The sequence below is a fragment of the Capsicum annuum genome, chromosome 2 (assembly GCF_002878395.1).
Source record: "Capsicum annuum cultivar UCD-10X-F1 chromosome 2, UCD10Xv1.1, whole genome shotgun sequence".
Classification (NCBI taxonomy): Eukaryota; Viridiplantae; Streptophyta; class Magnoliopsida; order Solanales; family Solanaceae; genus Capsicum; species Capsicum annuum.
Genome location: NC_061112.1, coordinates 137,004,301 through 137,022,061, shown reverse-complemented (window position 1 = coordinate 137,022,061; position 17,761 = coordinate 137,004,301). Strand labels below are relative to the sequence as shown.

At 31.4% G+C, this 17,761-nt stretch overlaps 2 protein-coding genes across 3 annotated transcripts; one reads left to right on the top strand and one right to left on the bottom strand.

The window, feature by feature from the left end:
• Window positions 1-5,630: 5,630 nt before the first annotated feature.
• LOC124896289 lies at window positions 5,631-9,630 on the top strand. The gene is made up of 3 exons (XM_047407839.1): window positions 5,631-5,787; window positions 8,095-8,442; window positions 8,570-9,630. The coding sequence occupies exons 1-3, from the start codon at window positions 5,631-5,633 to the stop codon at window positions 8,587-8,589; spliced, it is 525 nt and encodes a 174-aa protein (XP_047263795.1). The 3' UTR covers window positions 8,590-9,630.
• Window positions 9,631-11,237: 1,607 nt separating this feature from the next.
• LOC107859773 (SRSF protein kinase 1) lies at window positions 11,238-15,683 on the bottom strand. Of its 2 annotated transcripts, none has more exons than XM_016704876.2 (4): window positions 15,265-15,683; window positions 12,612-13,400; window positions 12,319-12,366; window positions 11,238-12,227 (listed from the first exon to the last, which is right to left on the bottom strand). In XM_016704876.2, exons 1-4 carry the CDS (start codon window positions 15,448-15,450, stop codon window positions 11,907-11,909), a joined length of 1,344 nt encoding a protein of 447 aa, XP_016560362.2. In that variant the 5' UTR covers window positions 15,451-15,683; the 3' UTR covers window positions 11,238-11,906. The 2 variants fall into 2 exon arrangements, with proteins under 2 accessions (XP_016560362.2, XP_047263112.1); XM_047407156.1 differs by having other exon boundaries at window positions 11,238-12,186; window positions 15,265-15,658.
• Between the last annotated feature and the right edge of the window lie 2,078 nt (window positions 15,684-17,761).

The window sequence follows — 17,761 nt, the reverse complement described above, 5'->3', positions numbered from 1 at the left end:
ATAATGGAGGAATATTCTATATAAGTCCAGATTTCCTAATGAACTTAAAAGAATTTGGAAAAAACATTAAAATAGGAATCCAAACTAAAGGGTACGAAGAAATGAATAGTGGAAATAATTTATTAATGTGCATAGGGTTTATTGGAAAATTAACTTTAAGTAGTAATACTAAATTTAAACTAAAAGTAAATGATGTAGTTGAAATAATGGGAAATAAAGGCATAAATTTAATAAAACCAATAAAAATAGACCCAAAAATATATGCAGGTTTAGAATGGAATTTAAATAAATTTACTAAACCAAAATTTTTTATACCAGACTCTCATCTATTATATACTACAAATAAAGGAGAAACTTCAGGCAGGTTTACAGATTATAATTACACAACTAAAAGAAATTTAGACGATGACGAAATAGAGAGTAATATAGAAACAGAAAGCGAGTTTATGAATATAGAAGTCCTACAAGAAGGATATAAAGTAGACATGGCCATAGAAAAAGCTGAAAACTTAGCAGAAGAATATAAATATATAACTTTTAAATGTAAAGGATGTCAAAAGGACGAAATGAAAATAGAAGAATGTATAGAACATTTTAAAAACTGTTTAGAGAGAAGTGATAATTTAGGATATAGAAATAACAAATTATTCCTTGAAAGAAAAGATGAAGACACAATTTCTGTATTAAGTTCCACAATAAGTTATAAAGAACTAGCAGAATTAGAACCAACTAGCTCTTCAAGTGCTAGCCCATTCCAACAAACAAACCCTAATCCCCAACCAATAGACTATAGTACATGCAATGTACCTAGAAGACCAGCAATTAGGATAAACCCAGATACAGAACTTAAAGGAGATAATATAAAACCAGCAGGTAAAAGAATGCCAATAGAAGAACCAATTAAACTACAAGAAGGAGGTAGTAAAGGTAAAATTTTGAATATAGCAGCACACGATCCCCAAATATGGGATACAGTGATAGATTTATGAAAAGGAATAGTAGCTACAGATTACTTAAGACATTATACAGAAACAGATACGGAAAGAATGTATAAATATTTAGAAACCTTCTTAGGAGAATCTGCAAAAGCCACATGAAAAAGTTTTAAGACAAATTGCCCATATGATTTCCAGGTTTTATTAAGTATGAGACCAAACCCCTATAATTTCACAAACAAAATGCATATGTTATTAACTGGAAAAGATCCAAATAGTGGATTATTAGCACTACAAAAGAAAACATTAATCAAACTAGAACAATTAAGTATTTCATATTGGGTATATATAAAGAAATTCCTACAAGACTATTTTTATTATTGCACCATCAGCGGAAATACCTTTAATGAAGAATTAGACAAAAAATTATTCAATAAATTACCTGGGGCATTAGGAAGAGAAATAGAAGATAGATGGTAAAAAGAAATGGTGTAGTAGCCAACCCAAATCTCAAATGGACAATAGGACATAGAACACAACATATAATGGATATACTAACAAAAAATATGTACAAACATACAAATACAAAAACAATTAAAAAGAAATGAAATGAATTTCTGTAAATCTGTTATATACACAACCCAGAATTACGATCAGAAACAATATAGAAAATATAAGAAGAAATATAATCAAAAATCATATAATCGTAAACAATACTTCTTAAGAAAATCAAAAGCTAAGAAACCATGGTTAAATAGAGATAGACATGTTAGGAAATATAGAAGTGATAGAAATTATAAAAACAAATTAGAATGCTATACTTGTGGAAGTATCGACCATTTAGCTAATGTATGTCCTAAAAGAAATAATAATAGAACTAGAAATTCTCAACTAATAGAGGATTTCCAAGAAACTTTATTAAATGTAGATGAATACATGTCAGATACAGAAAGTATATACTCAATAATAAGTATTGATATAAATGATAAAGATAATCCAAAATCTGATTCTTCAGAATCAGAAGAAGATAACTTAGTTAATGAGCTAGGACAAGAGATAGAGGATTTAGACTTAAACAATCTAATAATCAATAATTTAATGAATGTTACTCAAGAATGTATACATGAATTCCAAAGAAACAAAGGTTTAGACAGTAATAGATGTCGTATATGCAATTGGTATCCAAGTAAAGACAATAGAGCTAAATGCAAAAAATGTTACTTAGAAGCATGTATAAATTGTATAGAAAACACTTTAAAAATAAAAATAGAACCAGAAATAAATAATGGACAAAAATATACAAATAATCAAATCCTAAATCTAAGAGTATCTACTTTAGAAACCCAAGTAAATGATTTAGAACAAAGATTAACCATTCTGGAAAAAGAAAAAAATCAAAATCACCATAGAAGAAACAGATACACAAGAAGCTATACATTTAGAAAAATTGGAGGCAGAACTTATGAATCTAGAAGAGAATGACACTAGTCTAATATGCAACGAAGATAAAGAATTCTCTACCATAAAAGTATTAGTAAAAATTAAAATAAAAGATGTGGAAATAGAAACTTTAGCATTAGTAGATCCCGGATGTACTAGCTGTCTAATCAATAAAGAAATAGTACCGGAACATTTACTAAAGGTACTTGAAAGACCTATAACAACCACTCAAATGGATGGATCACAGAATATTTACAATTATTACATAGAAAAAGCACAAATAAGTTTTCTAAATACATGCAATAAATTCTACAACCCAATTTACAATGTCAATAAAATATTAGCAAGAGATTTAAACATAGGATCAGATTTTGTTATCGGACTAAGATTTTGTATCCAGAATAAAGGAGGGATGTCTCTTAACAAGAGATGGAATCATGCTCTTTAAAAACTTAACTTATACACCAGTACAAACGGTAACATTGCCAACAGTATATAGAACACTAAACACACATAAAACGGGTTTGCTTCCAGAAACATGTTGCGACGATTGCCAAAATAATCAATGCCAAAGCAGCAACCTGTTAAAAGAAAATAAAAATATAAAAGAAAATCTAGAAGAGATTAGAAATTATACTCTGCTTAATGCAGAAGGACAAGAATGCTTAACAGATATAAAAAAGGATTATACCCTAATAAGTATAGAGACCCAGTTTTATAACTTTAGGAAAGGAATGGACAAAATAGGAATAATAAACAGTCCAAAAGATTTAGAAAATATAATAGCTATACTAGATAAAATGGAAATAATAGGAGAAAGACCGTTAGCCCATTGGGATGCTAACGAAATAATGTGTAAATTAGATATAATTAATTCAAAATACACTATAAAAACAGCGCCTATAGAAGCAAATAATGAAGATACTAAAGAATTTGATATACAAATAAAGGAACTTTTACAATTAGAAGTAATAAGAAGATCTACCTCTAGACATAGATCGGCCGTCTTTATGGTAAGAAATCATAGTGAACAAATAAGGAGTAAAGCTCGTATGGTAATTAACTATAAAAGATTAAATGATAACACCAGAACAGATGCATATAAACTACCAGATAAAAGTGAGTTAATTAATTGAATTCAAAATAAAAAGGTATATAGTAAATTTGACTGTAAGTTAGGATACTGGCAAGTTAAAATGCATCCAGACAGCATAGAATGGACTGCATTCACCTGTCCAGGTGGATATTTTGAATGGTTAGTTATGTCATTTGGTTTAAAGACAGCTCCATCCATTTTTCAAAGAAAGATGGTTAATATATTTGGAGAATATAAACATTTTATATTAGTATGTGTAGATGATATTTTGGTATTCAGTCAAAATATACAAGAACACTTAGGACACTTACAAATAGTTTTTAGGCTGTTTGTTAAACATGACATAATAATAAGTAAAAATAAAATGGAATTATGTAAAACTTATATTAATTTTCTAGGAATAACTCTAGGAAATGGAAAGGTAAAACTTCCACCATACATTGCAAAGAAAGTATTAGAAATGCCAGATAAATTAGAAAAGACAAAAGATTTACAAAAATTTTTCGGATTGGTAAATTATGCAAGAAATTTTATTCAAGACTTAGGAAAAATAACAGGACCATTATACGCAAAGACCGGTAGTAAAGGGCAGAAAAACTTCAATATAGAAGACATTAAGTTAATCCAAAAAATAAAAGAAAAAATTAAAAATATTTCAGACCTAAAAATTCCATTAGAATCAGATTATCTAATCATTCAAACAGACGGTAGTGATTTAGGATGGGGAACTATTTTAAAAGCAAGACCTAATAAATACAGTACTTAAAATGAAGAACAAATATGTGGTTATCAGAGTGGAGCATATAAAGAAAAAAGAAACATGAGTGCTATAGACCTAGAAGTATTAGCTATAATATATGGGTTAAATAGTTTTAAGTTATATATTCTAAACAAAGAGGAAATTTTAGTTAGAACAGACTGTGAAGCTATAGTTAAATTTCATCAAAAAATAAATGACAAAACTAGTAGTAGAAGAAGATGGTTAAATTTTATAGACACCATATCTGTTTATAAGAATATAGTATTTGAGCATATAAAATGTAAAGAAAACGAATTAGCAGACCAGTTAAGTAGATTACAACTGGGAATAAATAAATAAGTTTTAATCCGACTTATTTGTTTTCAGTATGAGACCAACAGGACAACCTCCTGCAGATAAAGGCAAGGGCGTAGCTTCGTCTTCAGATTCATATCAACAGACAATATTAAGAAATAATGGAAAGAATTCACTTCGGACCATTTAACTTAATTGCTTACCCTGAGAGCAACATATCATTTAAAGTAAGACCAGACTACATTTTAGATAGACCCCAAAGGTGTTTAGTAGATAATCTTTGGATATCTTATAATAGACAAAACCTTAATCATTTTATGGCATCCATGAACTCTTTATGCCATTACATCGCAGAAAAAAGTAGGCCTAGGTTTAAATATTATGTAGTCATTCATGGAAAAACTAACGAAATTTTCCAAACATGGTTAGAAGTATTAGATTCAATACAAGGTTTTAAAGCCCCTCTTTTTAAAGGTTTTAATGATTTTACCGAAGCCACCAATCATGCTAGAGGATATCTAGGACCAAACTATTATATATCTCCATTACTCAGACAGAACCCAGATCAAATACCTCAGTATAATTTGCAAAAAGAGACTGGAAAGATTATTTTTTGAAATCATTGTTTTTCAATGACGGAGAATTTCAAGAAGCTAAATGCTCAGAAAGAATCACTTCTCATGAAAAACACTAGATTAATAAAGCAGATACAATTATTAGAAGCGAGACTCAACCAGCAAACAAATGTAAGCAAGACAGATGCACAAACACAGACTCAGACTCAGAGTTCTCCATCTCCTCAAAAAAATAGATGAGAAGGGTGTGCATTTCCCACTAAATGCTCAGAAATCCACTGTATCGGATGTTGGTACAGCTAGTCCGGTTCAAACAGTGACCGATAAAGACAAATCAAGCCCGTTAATGGCTGTCACTTTGCCAAAAAGTGAAGATGAAGGATGTTCTTCATCAAAAAATAAGTTAACAAGATCAGGTAATAAAATTTTAAAGAAGACTTTAATATCTAAAAGAAAAAAATGAAACAATAGAGACTATAATCAAACAGACTTTAGACAGATTATTTAGCAACCAGACACAAGATAAACATATGAATGGCCAGCCAGATGGACAATCCACTAATTTAGACAGAACTGTTTCAGAGATAAATAATACAGATAACAATTCTGCAAGATCAGACGAAGATGATAGTATTGCACACTTCCAGGATGCTCAGGATCCATACGAAGACGATGACTCAGGAATGAGTTTCGACTCAATTGCCCTGCACAACTTGGATACATAGTACAGACAATATACAATTTGTATTATTAGATAGTGTAGTCAGGTGGGGATGCTCACTTCATGTCTTGTAATAATCAGGGGCAGAGTGCTTCCGTTATCACTACTTTTCAAAAGAAAGAAAAACTGTTGAAGCACGCGTCAAAATAAATTTGGAAGGAAAATTAATAATGCATGTGACGATGGAGCCCAATGAGTACCCGGCTTGCATTATTAAGATTCTTTCTTATCTTTTATCTTTAAGTGTCGTCCACATGTGTTTAGGTCACATAGTAATCTTTAGACCCACTACTTTATCTAATTTTTGCCTATAAAAGATAAACATTTTATAGAAGGAAGACAGAGTGAAATCAACCAACTTGAAAACATACTTCAAAGTGATCTACCCATGCAAACTTTTCACATGGGAAAAATAGACAGTGAATCAGTCATGAACGCAACGATCGATGCCTTTATGTCATAGAGGACAGTTTGTCAAAACAAAACAAAATTGACTCAAAGCGGTAACACTAGTAAAATCATTTGGTTTAGGTTCTTATAATTTTAAGTTCTCGAAGACTAGTAAAACGTTGGGTTTAGGTTCTTATAATTTCAAGTCCTCACGTGATTTAGGTTCTTATAATTTCAAGTCCTCAAAAAATTTAATAGTAAATTTTATGATTTCAATTTCACTTGAAATAACAATAAAAATTGTGAAATACATTAAAAAATTATCTAAAAAAAAAAAAAAAGGAAAAAAACTATCTAAATTTTATCAAAAATATTTTAGAATATTGAATTAAACAACTGAGACTTCATATTAATAAATAAAGTTTAACAACAACATCCAAATTAATGTATTGCAAACAAATGACCAACATCTTATTAACTAGAATTAATTTTACTTTTATTAATAATTATATTAATATGTGAAGTTAAAAGGTTATGTGTCTTTTAAAAAAATATTACACCAAAAATAACTAATTAATATGTAAAAATAAAAAAGATAACTCTAAATTATTATAATATTAATTAATATGTAAAAATAAAAAGATAACTCTAAATTATTATAATATTATTTTTAGATGTATGTGGATATATTTAATGCCTCTTATTAAAATTTTACTTTACACCACCAATGAAAGAGTGAGAAAAAAATCCAAAATATAATTTTTCTCGGTCATATTTAATATATCAATCATATATTGATGTCTCTTGATTAATTCTATACTTTGCAAGGCATGGATAAAAGCATCACGACTTCAAAGTGTTTATCACGAATGTCACAAATTTAGAGTTCAAAAAACATTTATCTCGAATATCAAAACTTTAGAGTTTAAAAAACGCAAATAAAACAGATAATCACCACAGAGAAAATACACCAGATAGTCACCACAGAGAAGGTGCTCAACTATCAAACTACACTGATAGCACCGCTGGATCCATATCATAAAAAGACAGATACGCACCACAAAATTAGAGGACAAAAATCACATCAAAATCAAAGAGAAAATTTCCTTTTCTAGAAATAGCAAGAATCGAAATATAATGGTGAACCAAAACATGACAAAAACAAAAAAAAATTTAAAAAGAATGATAGTAAATCTGTTAATATACCTTAGTTATAAAAAACAATTAATTGGGTAAAGAAAATTTTAGACAAACATCTTTTAAAAAATAAACAAATTTTGAACGAATTGGCCTAGACAAAAAAATTAAAAAACAATATAAGTTAATCAGGGATTTGGGCAGATAAATGTTTGGAAAAAAAAAATGTTGTAGACGGTTTTGCTAACTTACTAATTGAAGGTAGAAGGAGCATTCTTCCAATTTTGTGTTTTCCTACTACATGAACGTCTACGTCCACATGAGGATAGTAGAGACTAGAGAAGGAGAAAATGAAAATATTTTTAAAAATTAATGATAATAAGCACAAAACTGTTTCAGTTTATTCCACACTAATTGGAAACAAAATTAATAATACGAAGTGCAGCATGATTAAAAAAATGACTAAATGCTAGTTTTTATTTAGGTTTAAGTCATCCTAAATTCTTAAATTTGTTTTAAAATTTCACTTGGATCCCTCAACTTAGACTTGTATCAATCAAATCCCTAACCCATCCGAAATTTGATCCATCTAAGCCTTTTTTGGACAATAAGCAAAAGGTATAGAATGAGTGTAACACACTTACGTGACGTGGCAAAAATGACCAATTAAAAAACACATGTGGTAAACGGATTTAAAAAAATAATGTTAAAAAAAATTATTTAAATATTAGGCCTAATCTAACCAGCCCCCCACTCACACCCTCGCCCCTTTCCCCGTTGTCTCTATTTTCATCACCGTCGGACAAACCAAGTTGATTTACAAGTTGCACCTCCACAGCAACGAGTAAACCAGCATCAGCAAGCTCAGTTGACCGGGAGAACAAACCAACCGGTCTTAGTGCCAGGTGCTGCTGCAAATCCTAATGCAGCTGGAAATTCTCGTTCTAGTCAGTCTCAGCTTCCTTGGCGAAGAATGAGTCGGTCTGATTATCAGAAGTACAGCAAAGTATTCATGGCTGTGGACACAGACAGGGATGGAAAAATTACTGGCCAGGAGGCAAGGAACCTGTTTCTAAGTTGGAAGCTGCCTCGAGGTGTGATTTGCTTACCGCCTTGATCTATTTATGAAATACCATGTTTCTTCTGGTTGTTTCCTTCTAAGACAGATATTGCTTTGTTATGATCAACTGAATGCGCTTATGTTTGCTGCTGTTCTTGCAGTTAGAAGCCTTCAATTTTGATGATTGGGACTCTGGGACATGGAATGATCTCTTTGGTAGCTTGTAATTTTAGAAAGTTGGTCACCAATTTGTTTTCTTTTTCTTTTTTGCGAAGGGCAAGCACTTAAAGCCCCTTATTCTTCTTGAACTTTCTATTTTTCCTTCAACTTCGGTAGTTGTGTTGTTCCACATTATTTTTTTGAGAAATGATGGGTTTTACAAAATCAGCAGCGCGGGGGAAGTGTTGAAATATGTTCGAGTGAACAAAAACTAAAAGAAAATCCCGTTCTAACCGTAAAGGGACTCTAAGGGGTCGTTTGGTGTGAGGTATAAGGGATAAATAGTCCCGGGATAAAATGAAGTATTATTTTATCCCATGTTTAGTTTGAAGGATTAGTTAGTACCGGGATTATTTATCCCACTATTTACACCATAGTGATGGGATAAGTTATCCTATACACATGCTGGGATAGCTAATCCCGGATTATACCGGGATAACTAATCCCCGGGATAACTCTTCCCCAACCAACGACCCCTAAGAGACTAAGTATCGATTTTGCTTCATCTGTGAATTCCTCTTCACGCCGTTATTAAAAAAATGAATTACTCTTTACACTAAAAAAAGTGTGAACACTGGGTTTGTTTGTTGTTGTTATTGTTACTCGGATTTGATTTGCTAGATTGAGCATGCTTTGTCTTCAACACATCTAACATTCCTTTCACTCCATACATAACCAAATACATGCCGGTATGTTATTCAACCATTCTATAGCTTCATGTTTAGTCTCTTAGGTACAGTTCTAAAAGTTGAGGTTTAGGTAGGAGACTGTTGGGTAGCCTTGGAGCTCTTAGCTTAATAAGTAATTGTATTTCATTTATTAATTAAAAGTACAAGTTGTCTTGTTAGGTCTTGCTTGATATGCTTATTATTTACTTTCATTTAGTTAGTGATAGACTTAAGAGCTCTGTGGATTTGTTAGAATCCCAATAAAATACTGTACAAATGTGAAATGACAATTATTTAGAATCCAATTAAAATACTGTACCAATGTTTAATGAAGACTATTTAGAATCCAATGAAAATACTGTACTGTATCTTTACAATAATTATCATCTATAGCTAAGTTTAACCATCTTTCTCCTGGAAAATTATATGTTATAGACTCAAATATGGGTGGCTTTAGATATTTAACCCTAATAAGAAATATCTTTGAAGAATAATTTTCTTTACTTTTTAAGTATAGTACAAGTACTATTTTACCCCTCTACACATTAAATATATTTTTAAAACTTTTCATACTTATTTGTCTCTCAAATTTTATTTTTTATCATTTTTAATTTTTATTTTATCCTTTAATTTATTATTCTATTTTTTTTATTATTATTTTCACTTTTTATTTTTTCTTTAAATTTATTTTCATATTTTAATTCATTTTTTCTCAAACTTTATTTTTTTCTCTTTTTTTTTTTTTCAAGCATTATCTATTTTTTTTCTTTTTTTAAATTCATTTGTCTTTAATCTTTATTTTTCTTTTATTTTTGGTTTTTATCGGTTCTCTTTTTTTTTCCTCATTTTTCTCAAATTTTATTTTTATTTTTTCCTCTTATTTTTTATTTTCTCAATTTTTTTTTAATTCTTCGCTTTTTTCTTGCCTTTTTTTTCACTTTTTTTTATTTCTCTATTTTATTTGATCGTATTTTTCATTTTTTCAGTTATCTTTTTTTTCCTCATTTTTTTCAAACTTTATTTTTCTCTCATTTTTATTTTTCTTGATTTTTTTAATTCTTCACTTTTTTCTTGATCTTTATGTTTTTTCTCAATCTTTTTTTTTTCTCTATTTTATTTGATCGTTTTTTCTGTTTTCTTAACTTCTATTATATTTTGCTAATAAATAAAAAATTAGATAATCTGCAAAGGGATTTTCTATTTTTGACATCAAAGCAAATTTAAGGGCATGAATTGTTGTTACGAAGTTCTTTGAAAATTTTTGAGATAAGTCGTATCTTTAAGGCGAGAATTGTAGAATATCTCATAAATAAAAACATAATATAGTAGTGTCAACTCTTACCCACATAATTTATTATTTGAAAGTCCTTGAGCAAAGTCTTGCCTCTATGGCAAGAGTTGTAGAACATCTCATAAACGAAGACATAACTGGTAGTGTCAACTCTTGCCCCTGGGGCATAATTTGTTATTTGAAAGTCCTTGAACTAAGTCTTGCCTCTAAGACAAAAGTTGTAGAACATCCATAAATAAAGACATAACGTGGTAGTATCAACTCTTGCCTGTGGGACATCATTTATAGTTTGAAAGTCTTTGAGCTAAGTCTTGTCTCTAAGGCAATAGTTGTAAAACATCTCATAAATGAATACATAACGTGGTAGAGTAAGCTCTTGCCCGTGAGACATAATTTGTAGTTTTTAAGTCCTTGAGCTAATTAAGTCTTACCTCTAAGGCAATAGTTATAGAACATCTCATAAATGAAAATATAACGTGGTAGAGTCAACTCTTGTCCGTGGGGTATAATTTGTAGTTTGAAAGTCCTTGAGCCAAGTTTTGCCTCTAAGACAATAGTTGTAGAATATCTCATAAATGAAAATATAACATGGTAGAGTTAACTCTTACCCGTGGGACATAATTTGTAGTTTGAAAGTCCTTGAGTCAAGTCTTGCCTCTGAGACAATAGTTGTAGAACATCTCATAAATAAAAATATAACGTGGTAGAGTTAACTCTAGTACTCAAGAGATTAGTGTTGATCAGAAGACAAACCATTACACAGAGAAACCAAGCATTAGATCAAAAAGTAGAGACAACCTACAAATTTTCAGATCATGTTTACAAAAGGGGGACCTCAGTATGTGTTAGAAAATCCTTTGCCAGCTTTTGCATCGCCAGCTTCCATCAGAAAGTTTGAGGCAAATAAATGATCAAGGGTCTCAGCTGTGTTCCCTTCCATGTTCATTCAATAAACAAAAGCAAAACCCTTTTTTTCTCCTTTCCTTGTGTCTCTCCTCATATTTCTACGTTCAAATGATGAAAAATAGAGCTCTGTTTCCTCAGAACACGGGCAACTGCTTTATCATGGGAAAGAAGGAATCTTTCCTTCAGTGACAATCAACATCATTAGAACCATGAATTAGGAGTGAGGTCAATTTCTCCTTCGGAAGGCATTTCCCCGTCATGATCATCCAAAACTACCAATACACAGCTAATGAATGGAGCAAATCGTATTAAGAAAACTAAAACAATTCAAAAATTAAATCACAAATGACACTGATACAGGTGGAGAGTGGGACATAAGGCTGAATAGCAGTGAGAAGAATAGTCATCCGAACTTCACTTAACCGCCTTAATTTGTAGTTTGCTCATACCGACATTAACCTTTTCCGTATCCAATTCACACCTAACCTCTGTTTGCTTAAGATTTTTAAGGTTGAGCCACGGGTGTTGCAAGCACTGCTCAGCAGTTGGTCGTTTATCTGGCTCAAAATCAAAAAGAGGACCGAGAAATTCCGCAAACTCATGAGCATCGCTTTCAGAAAATCTATACTTGTCAACTAGTAATTTATCTAGACAACCATATTTCAGCCTACGGATCCTCTTCAAATCTCCGTACCTGTCGAAGTAATCTTTGGATTTAGCCCCAGCACCGGCTATCTGCTCCACCATAAGTTTGTAAAAGAAAATATCACGAGATATTTTCAGAAATAGTTCTTAAAGGCTACAAGAAACAATATAATGTGCTCACCTTCCGAGGGATCTTCCCTAGAAGCTCCATCATCATAGCTAGATGATCCTGCAACCCATCAAATATTAACAAAACATCTTCAAGTGAAGTTATTAAATAATTTCTCTTCATGAAGTAAAATCTATTGGACATAATTCTTTCAACACTAGGTCGACTGCACCTTACACCCAAAAACCAGACCTCAAATCAGAAAAACATAAAAACTTATTCAGAAAAAAAAAACTGAGAAACAGTTGGATTATTATCCAATGAAAGGACAGTTAAACCAAGAAACATAGATGAAATCGTCTTACCTCATCTTCACTGAAACCTTCTCCGCCTTTGGGCGTGAACATCATCTCACCAGTAGCAAGCTCAAATGCAATACAAGCAAAAGACCACATGTCAGCAGAGAACGAATATCCAGATTGAAGTATAACTTCAGGGGATCTGTACTGTCTTGTTTGAATTTCTTGTGCAAACTGCTTATCCGCCCAGCATGCATTTCCAAAATCCACAACCTTGCACCTCAAGTCAATCCCATCAAGAGATCTATTTGGTTTTGGAGTCCCTCCTACCCCACCCATTGAAGACCGTCTTCCGGATATCCTAGCTGCTGCTCTTCTTGCCCTTTGCTTCAGCTTTTTCTCAATGATATTCATTGTTACTCCTCCATTAGGGTTCCCCTCAGGCCTTTCAAGTATGGGAGTAGTTCCGGATCTAATGGGATCCTTTGTTGCATTAATTGTGGAAAGTAAAAGAATATTTTCAAGTTTCAAGTCTGTATGAATAATTCCAAGTCCCCTATGCAAATAATCTAAACCAGTCAAAACGCATTTGCATATCTCCCTAACTTTGTTCAGTTCAATGCCCTTATACCGATTATGCTTGATAAGCCGCAATAAGCTATCACCAAGAAATTCAAGAACCATGCATAAGTGCTGTCCATTAGGGCCTGTGTGCTTGAAATGGTCAATAAGTCGTACAACATATTTACTGTTAGATCGATCACCATTGGCAATTGCAGAAAGGACTTCAATTTCATGAAGAGCTGCTTGAGAAAATTGTGGTGCACTTTTCTGAATTTTCAAGGCAACAAATCCCTAGGAGAAAAGAAACATAGTAACAACTTAAGTTCCAGATTTAAAGTTCCCAAAGATCCTTATGAGCTTCCAAACCAATAAAAGGAAATATAGGCATGTTATTGTTTAAGTTAATTTTCTAGAGAAAGAGCTAAGAGAATGGCTCATTATGACTAAAGATTCAAGGCAAATAAACCATGAAGAACAGCAATTGCACTTAACTGCTTCAGCAAAATAAGAGGTTGTTCTTGAACACCTACAGCAGGTGCTGCTAATAGATTGATACTCAATCTCGAAAATTCACTCTACCATCTACCCAACTGACTCTCAATCAGGTCAAAATTGGCCCCAAAGACCAATAATTTTAATCACAAAACAGAATCACCTCAAGAACCAAGCACTCCAAAATTCTTGAACTGAGTCATGCCCTTATTGTGAGGAAAAGTACTACAAACAATGCACCATTATAAGGATCATAAGTGGAGAATGGAAGTTGTCTCAAACAATTGACGGGTACCTCAAACATTTATTTAACTGTACACAGGATCATGCTTATCATCAAGACCTAACACTTGTGGATGTGCAACGGCTCTCACACACTTGAAAAGAAGCCATGCATATTCATCGGCATGTCTGTCAAGAACATAAGCAATAAATGCTAATTATAATACTATGAATACTCTTTCATCAAAAAGGCTCCTCAATGCAGAGTAGATTGGAAATATTTCTTAGCATTAGCAGAATGATACAGATGCGACAAGAATTTGCATTGAAAGCAGTGAAATGACAATTGCCTGCTGGCCGACTAATTACTTGAAACGTTAATGACTAAAACTCAGAGATAATTCATTCCCTGAACAATGACATACAAACCACCACCCACCAAACCCCCAAACCCCCTCCCCAAATTTATTTTAAAAAAAGGCACAACACTTGACTCCACACTGATAGAACAGTTCGGTTAGTGCCAAGGTAAGTTGGGCAGGCTACAAAGGACAATAAAATCATCAAATATGTTGATTTCATAGATCATTTTAATATTTACTCAAGATAAAAGTCAAATGGTTGATCAATAAATGTCAAATTGGTTGGTCAACAGGCAAAGCTCTTTTTTCCCCTTAGAGCATTGTCATGAAATGCGTTAACTAAATGCTATGAAATCCACAAAGACGTCAAAGATTAATAAGGAACTTTATATTCAAATAAAGTTACCGGCTTAAAAAAAAAAAACTTTATATACAAATAGGCATCTTGACATCTTGAAGTGCTATAGCTTAGCATAGTAGCACCTATTTCACAGTTACATTATTGTATAAGCTCCATTTAATAACATGTTAACTTCTTTTATGATGAAAGGGGAGGAACAAGCCCATTGGAACTCTTGACAAGTTGAGTTCTTTCAAGCAGAAAAAGTAAAAAGGCTATCAAATCTCCGAAAAGAAAGTCCAGGCTCAAAAATTAAGCTTGTAATTATCTTCCCCCATATCACAATACGACCGTCACAATAACTATTCCAGTTCAACTCAATCAACAATCAAAAAAGGCAATTATCTTCAAGTCGCAGAAAATAGTCACTAATCAAAATATCATTAGGTAGTGATACTTAACGCAAAACCATATCCAATTCAACTAGTCATCTAGAAAAAAATAACAATGCATTTTCGTGTTCACCAACTTTTTTCTCCGATCATTTATCATGAAAGATAATGATTTTTTTAAAATGAATAATCAAAATAATTGTTCATCAGTAAGTATAAATAATAATGATAATTACGACAACAACAACAGCTCCTACACCTAAATCCTAAACTAGCTGAAATCGGACAAATCATTCATGGAAAAAAAACGAATAATAATGGAAAACGACAATATGATAATAACTTACGGATGATCGAGTATCATAAGCAAGCCAAACGGTGGAAAACTCTCCCCAGCCGAGCTTTCGCTGAGCGATATATCGTCCACCGGAAAATGAATCGCCGACTCTGACCGCATGGTATCCTCCTTTCCGGTAAGAATCAAATCCTTCATCTTCCTCTTCCGATGCCGACGACGACGATGAACAAGACATTGTTGTTTATTTATCACTAAATCAAATAATCGTGATCTGATAATTACAATATTATGTTTGTTAATGAATTTGATTATTTTCGTATTTTAATTTTGGATATTAACATTAACAGGTTGAAAGAAAAGGTTGATAGAAAGGAGAGAGAGTTAATGGGGGAACATATGTGGCATTCAATACAAGACTCGCTCCACCTTTTGCTCTCCCTGCTTTTAATTTTAAGTATATATGGAGTTGAATTGTCAATTATTTTCCAAACCTAGTCTGCATTTGTTGTTATTATGATTGAAAAGTTTGAATCCAAATGCATATTTAAATAATTAATATGTTATTTTTAGATTTAAAAATTAAATAATTAAGATTATTTATTTTTTAATATTTGTGTAAAATTTATTTATTTATATATATAATAAAAATTATAATTTAAATAAAAAATTATTATATATTAAGAAAATATTTGAATCAATACAAAAATTATTATTTAATTGAAAAAAAATATTATGTTTGTTAGTAACAGTAGAGATGATTTGTATTGATAGTGGTGGTAATGCTTGATGTTAGTGACTAGTAATGTTGATGGTGATAGTTGTGATGACAGAGATGATTGGTATTGTAGTGTTTGTTATGACGGTGGCAATTGATAGCGATAGTGGTGATTGTGATGTGAAGTTAGCTGGTGGTAGATTTTTGATGTATTGATTGTGATAGCTGAAGAAATGAATGTATGATGTTTGAGGATGTGTTAGTGGTAGTTGGAGACACTATTAGCTGTAGTAGTGTAAATGATTGTTAGTAGAGATGGATTACAGTGATGATAGTGGTTAAAGTGGTGGTCGAGATAGCGATACCAATGACAATGATAGTGGTGATGACCGAAGAATGTGTGAAGGTTGATGATGTATTAATGATAGTTAGCGGTGGTGCTAGTTGTGATAGATGAATTGATCGGTGCTGGTTGATGATGGTGGTGGCGCTTGAATTGGTGTTAACATTAGGGTGACAGTAGCGATGGATGTAATTAGAATAATGGAAAAGGTAGATTTTGTTGCTGCTGACAATAGTGGTTGTAGCGATGTTGATTGTGAGTGATGATGAATGTGATTGGTGGTGGCAGTTGTTGGTGGTGGTTGACAATGGTAATGGCAAAGACCGGTGATTATGAATATAACAGTAGTGAATATTATTCAAAAGTTACGAGGGAGGGTAAGTATTTTTAAAGTCAAATATTTTAATTCAAGTTTTTAAAAATTATTAGTATTTTATAATAAATGTTTTATTTTTAAATAATTTTTTTCACGGAATGCTCCAAAATAAGGAAGGAACATTTATTTCATCTTACTTTTTAATTTTTTTAAAAATAGCTATTTTGGGATCTGCTATCTATCTTGTAGTATTAAGGAAGATCGATGTGGTGGGGATGGAAAAGGAAGTGGCGTGTCCTTGTTGATCCTTTAGTTGGGGGTAGAAAATAATCAGTGCGGATGGTGGTGGCCGATGGGGGTAGAGGGAAATTTGAGGTAAGAGAATTTTGTATATGACCATTCAAAGTATCGAGAAAATTTTATTAAAATATTAAAAATTTGAATTTAAATGTATTTTGGAGAAGAAGAGGTTAAAAAAGGTGCATTTCATTCGACATTTATGAATTATGATTTATTTATTTGATGAGATTATATAAAAATTGAAAACCTTTTGATGATTTTAGCAACTTATAAAATTTTTAGGCAAAATGTCTTGATGGACACTTGTATAATGTCTGTTTTGTAATGTAGATCGTCATCTAACCCTTAAACCCATCAAAAAATAATATTTTAAATATTATTTTAGTGTGTATAACATACTCTCGCCCCACATCAGCTGTCACGTCAGTTTTCATGTCATTTTCAGGTATTCCATTAAATTCCATGTCATTTTTTAAATGCTACATAAGAAATTAAATATTCAAATAAATTTAATTAAATAATTTTTTTTATAAATTGTAGAAAATTTTAAATAATTAGGTTTTTATTTTTGCTCACAAATTAAACATCAAATTCATTCCAAATAATTAAAATTCTTCTCCAACTAATTTAAATTTTTAACTATAAATTCATATATATAAACATAATGAATTTTCGCTTTTTAAATTTAAATATCTTTAACAAATTCACAAAAACTTTAAGTTTTTTCAAGATTATTCATGAAATTCACTAATTTTTCAATATCCACTATCACTCTCTTTCAATTCAAATTTAAATTTTAATCCTCCAAAAATATGAAAAAAATTTAAATTTAAATTTTAATTCAAAAAAATATGAAAAGATTTGAATTGAGA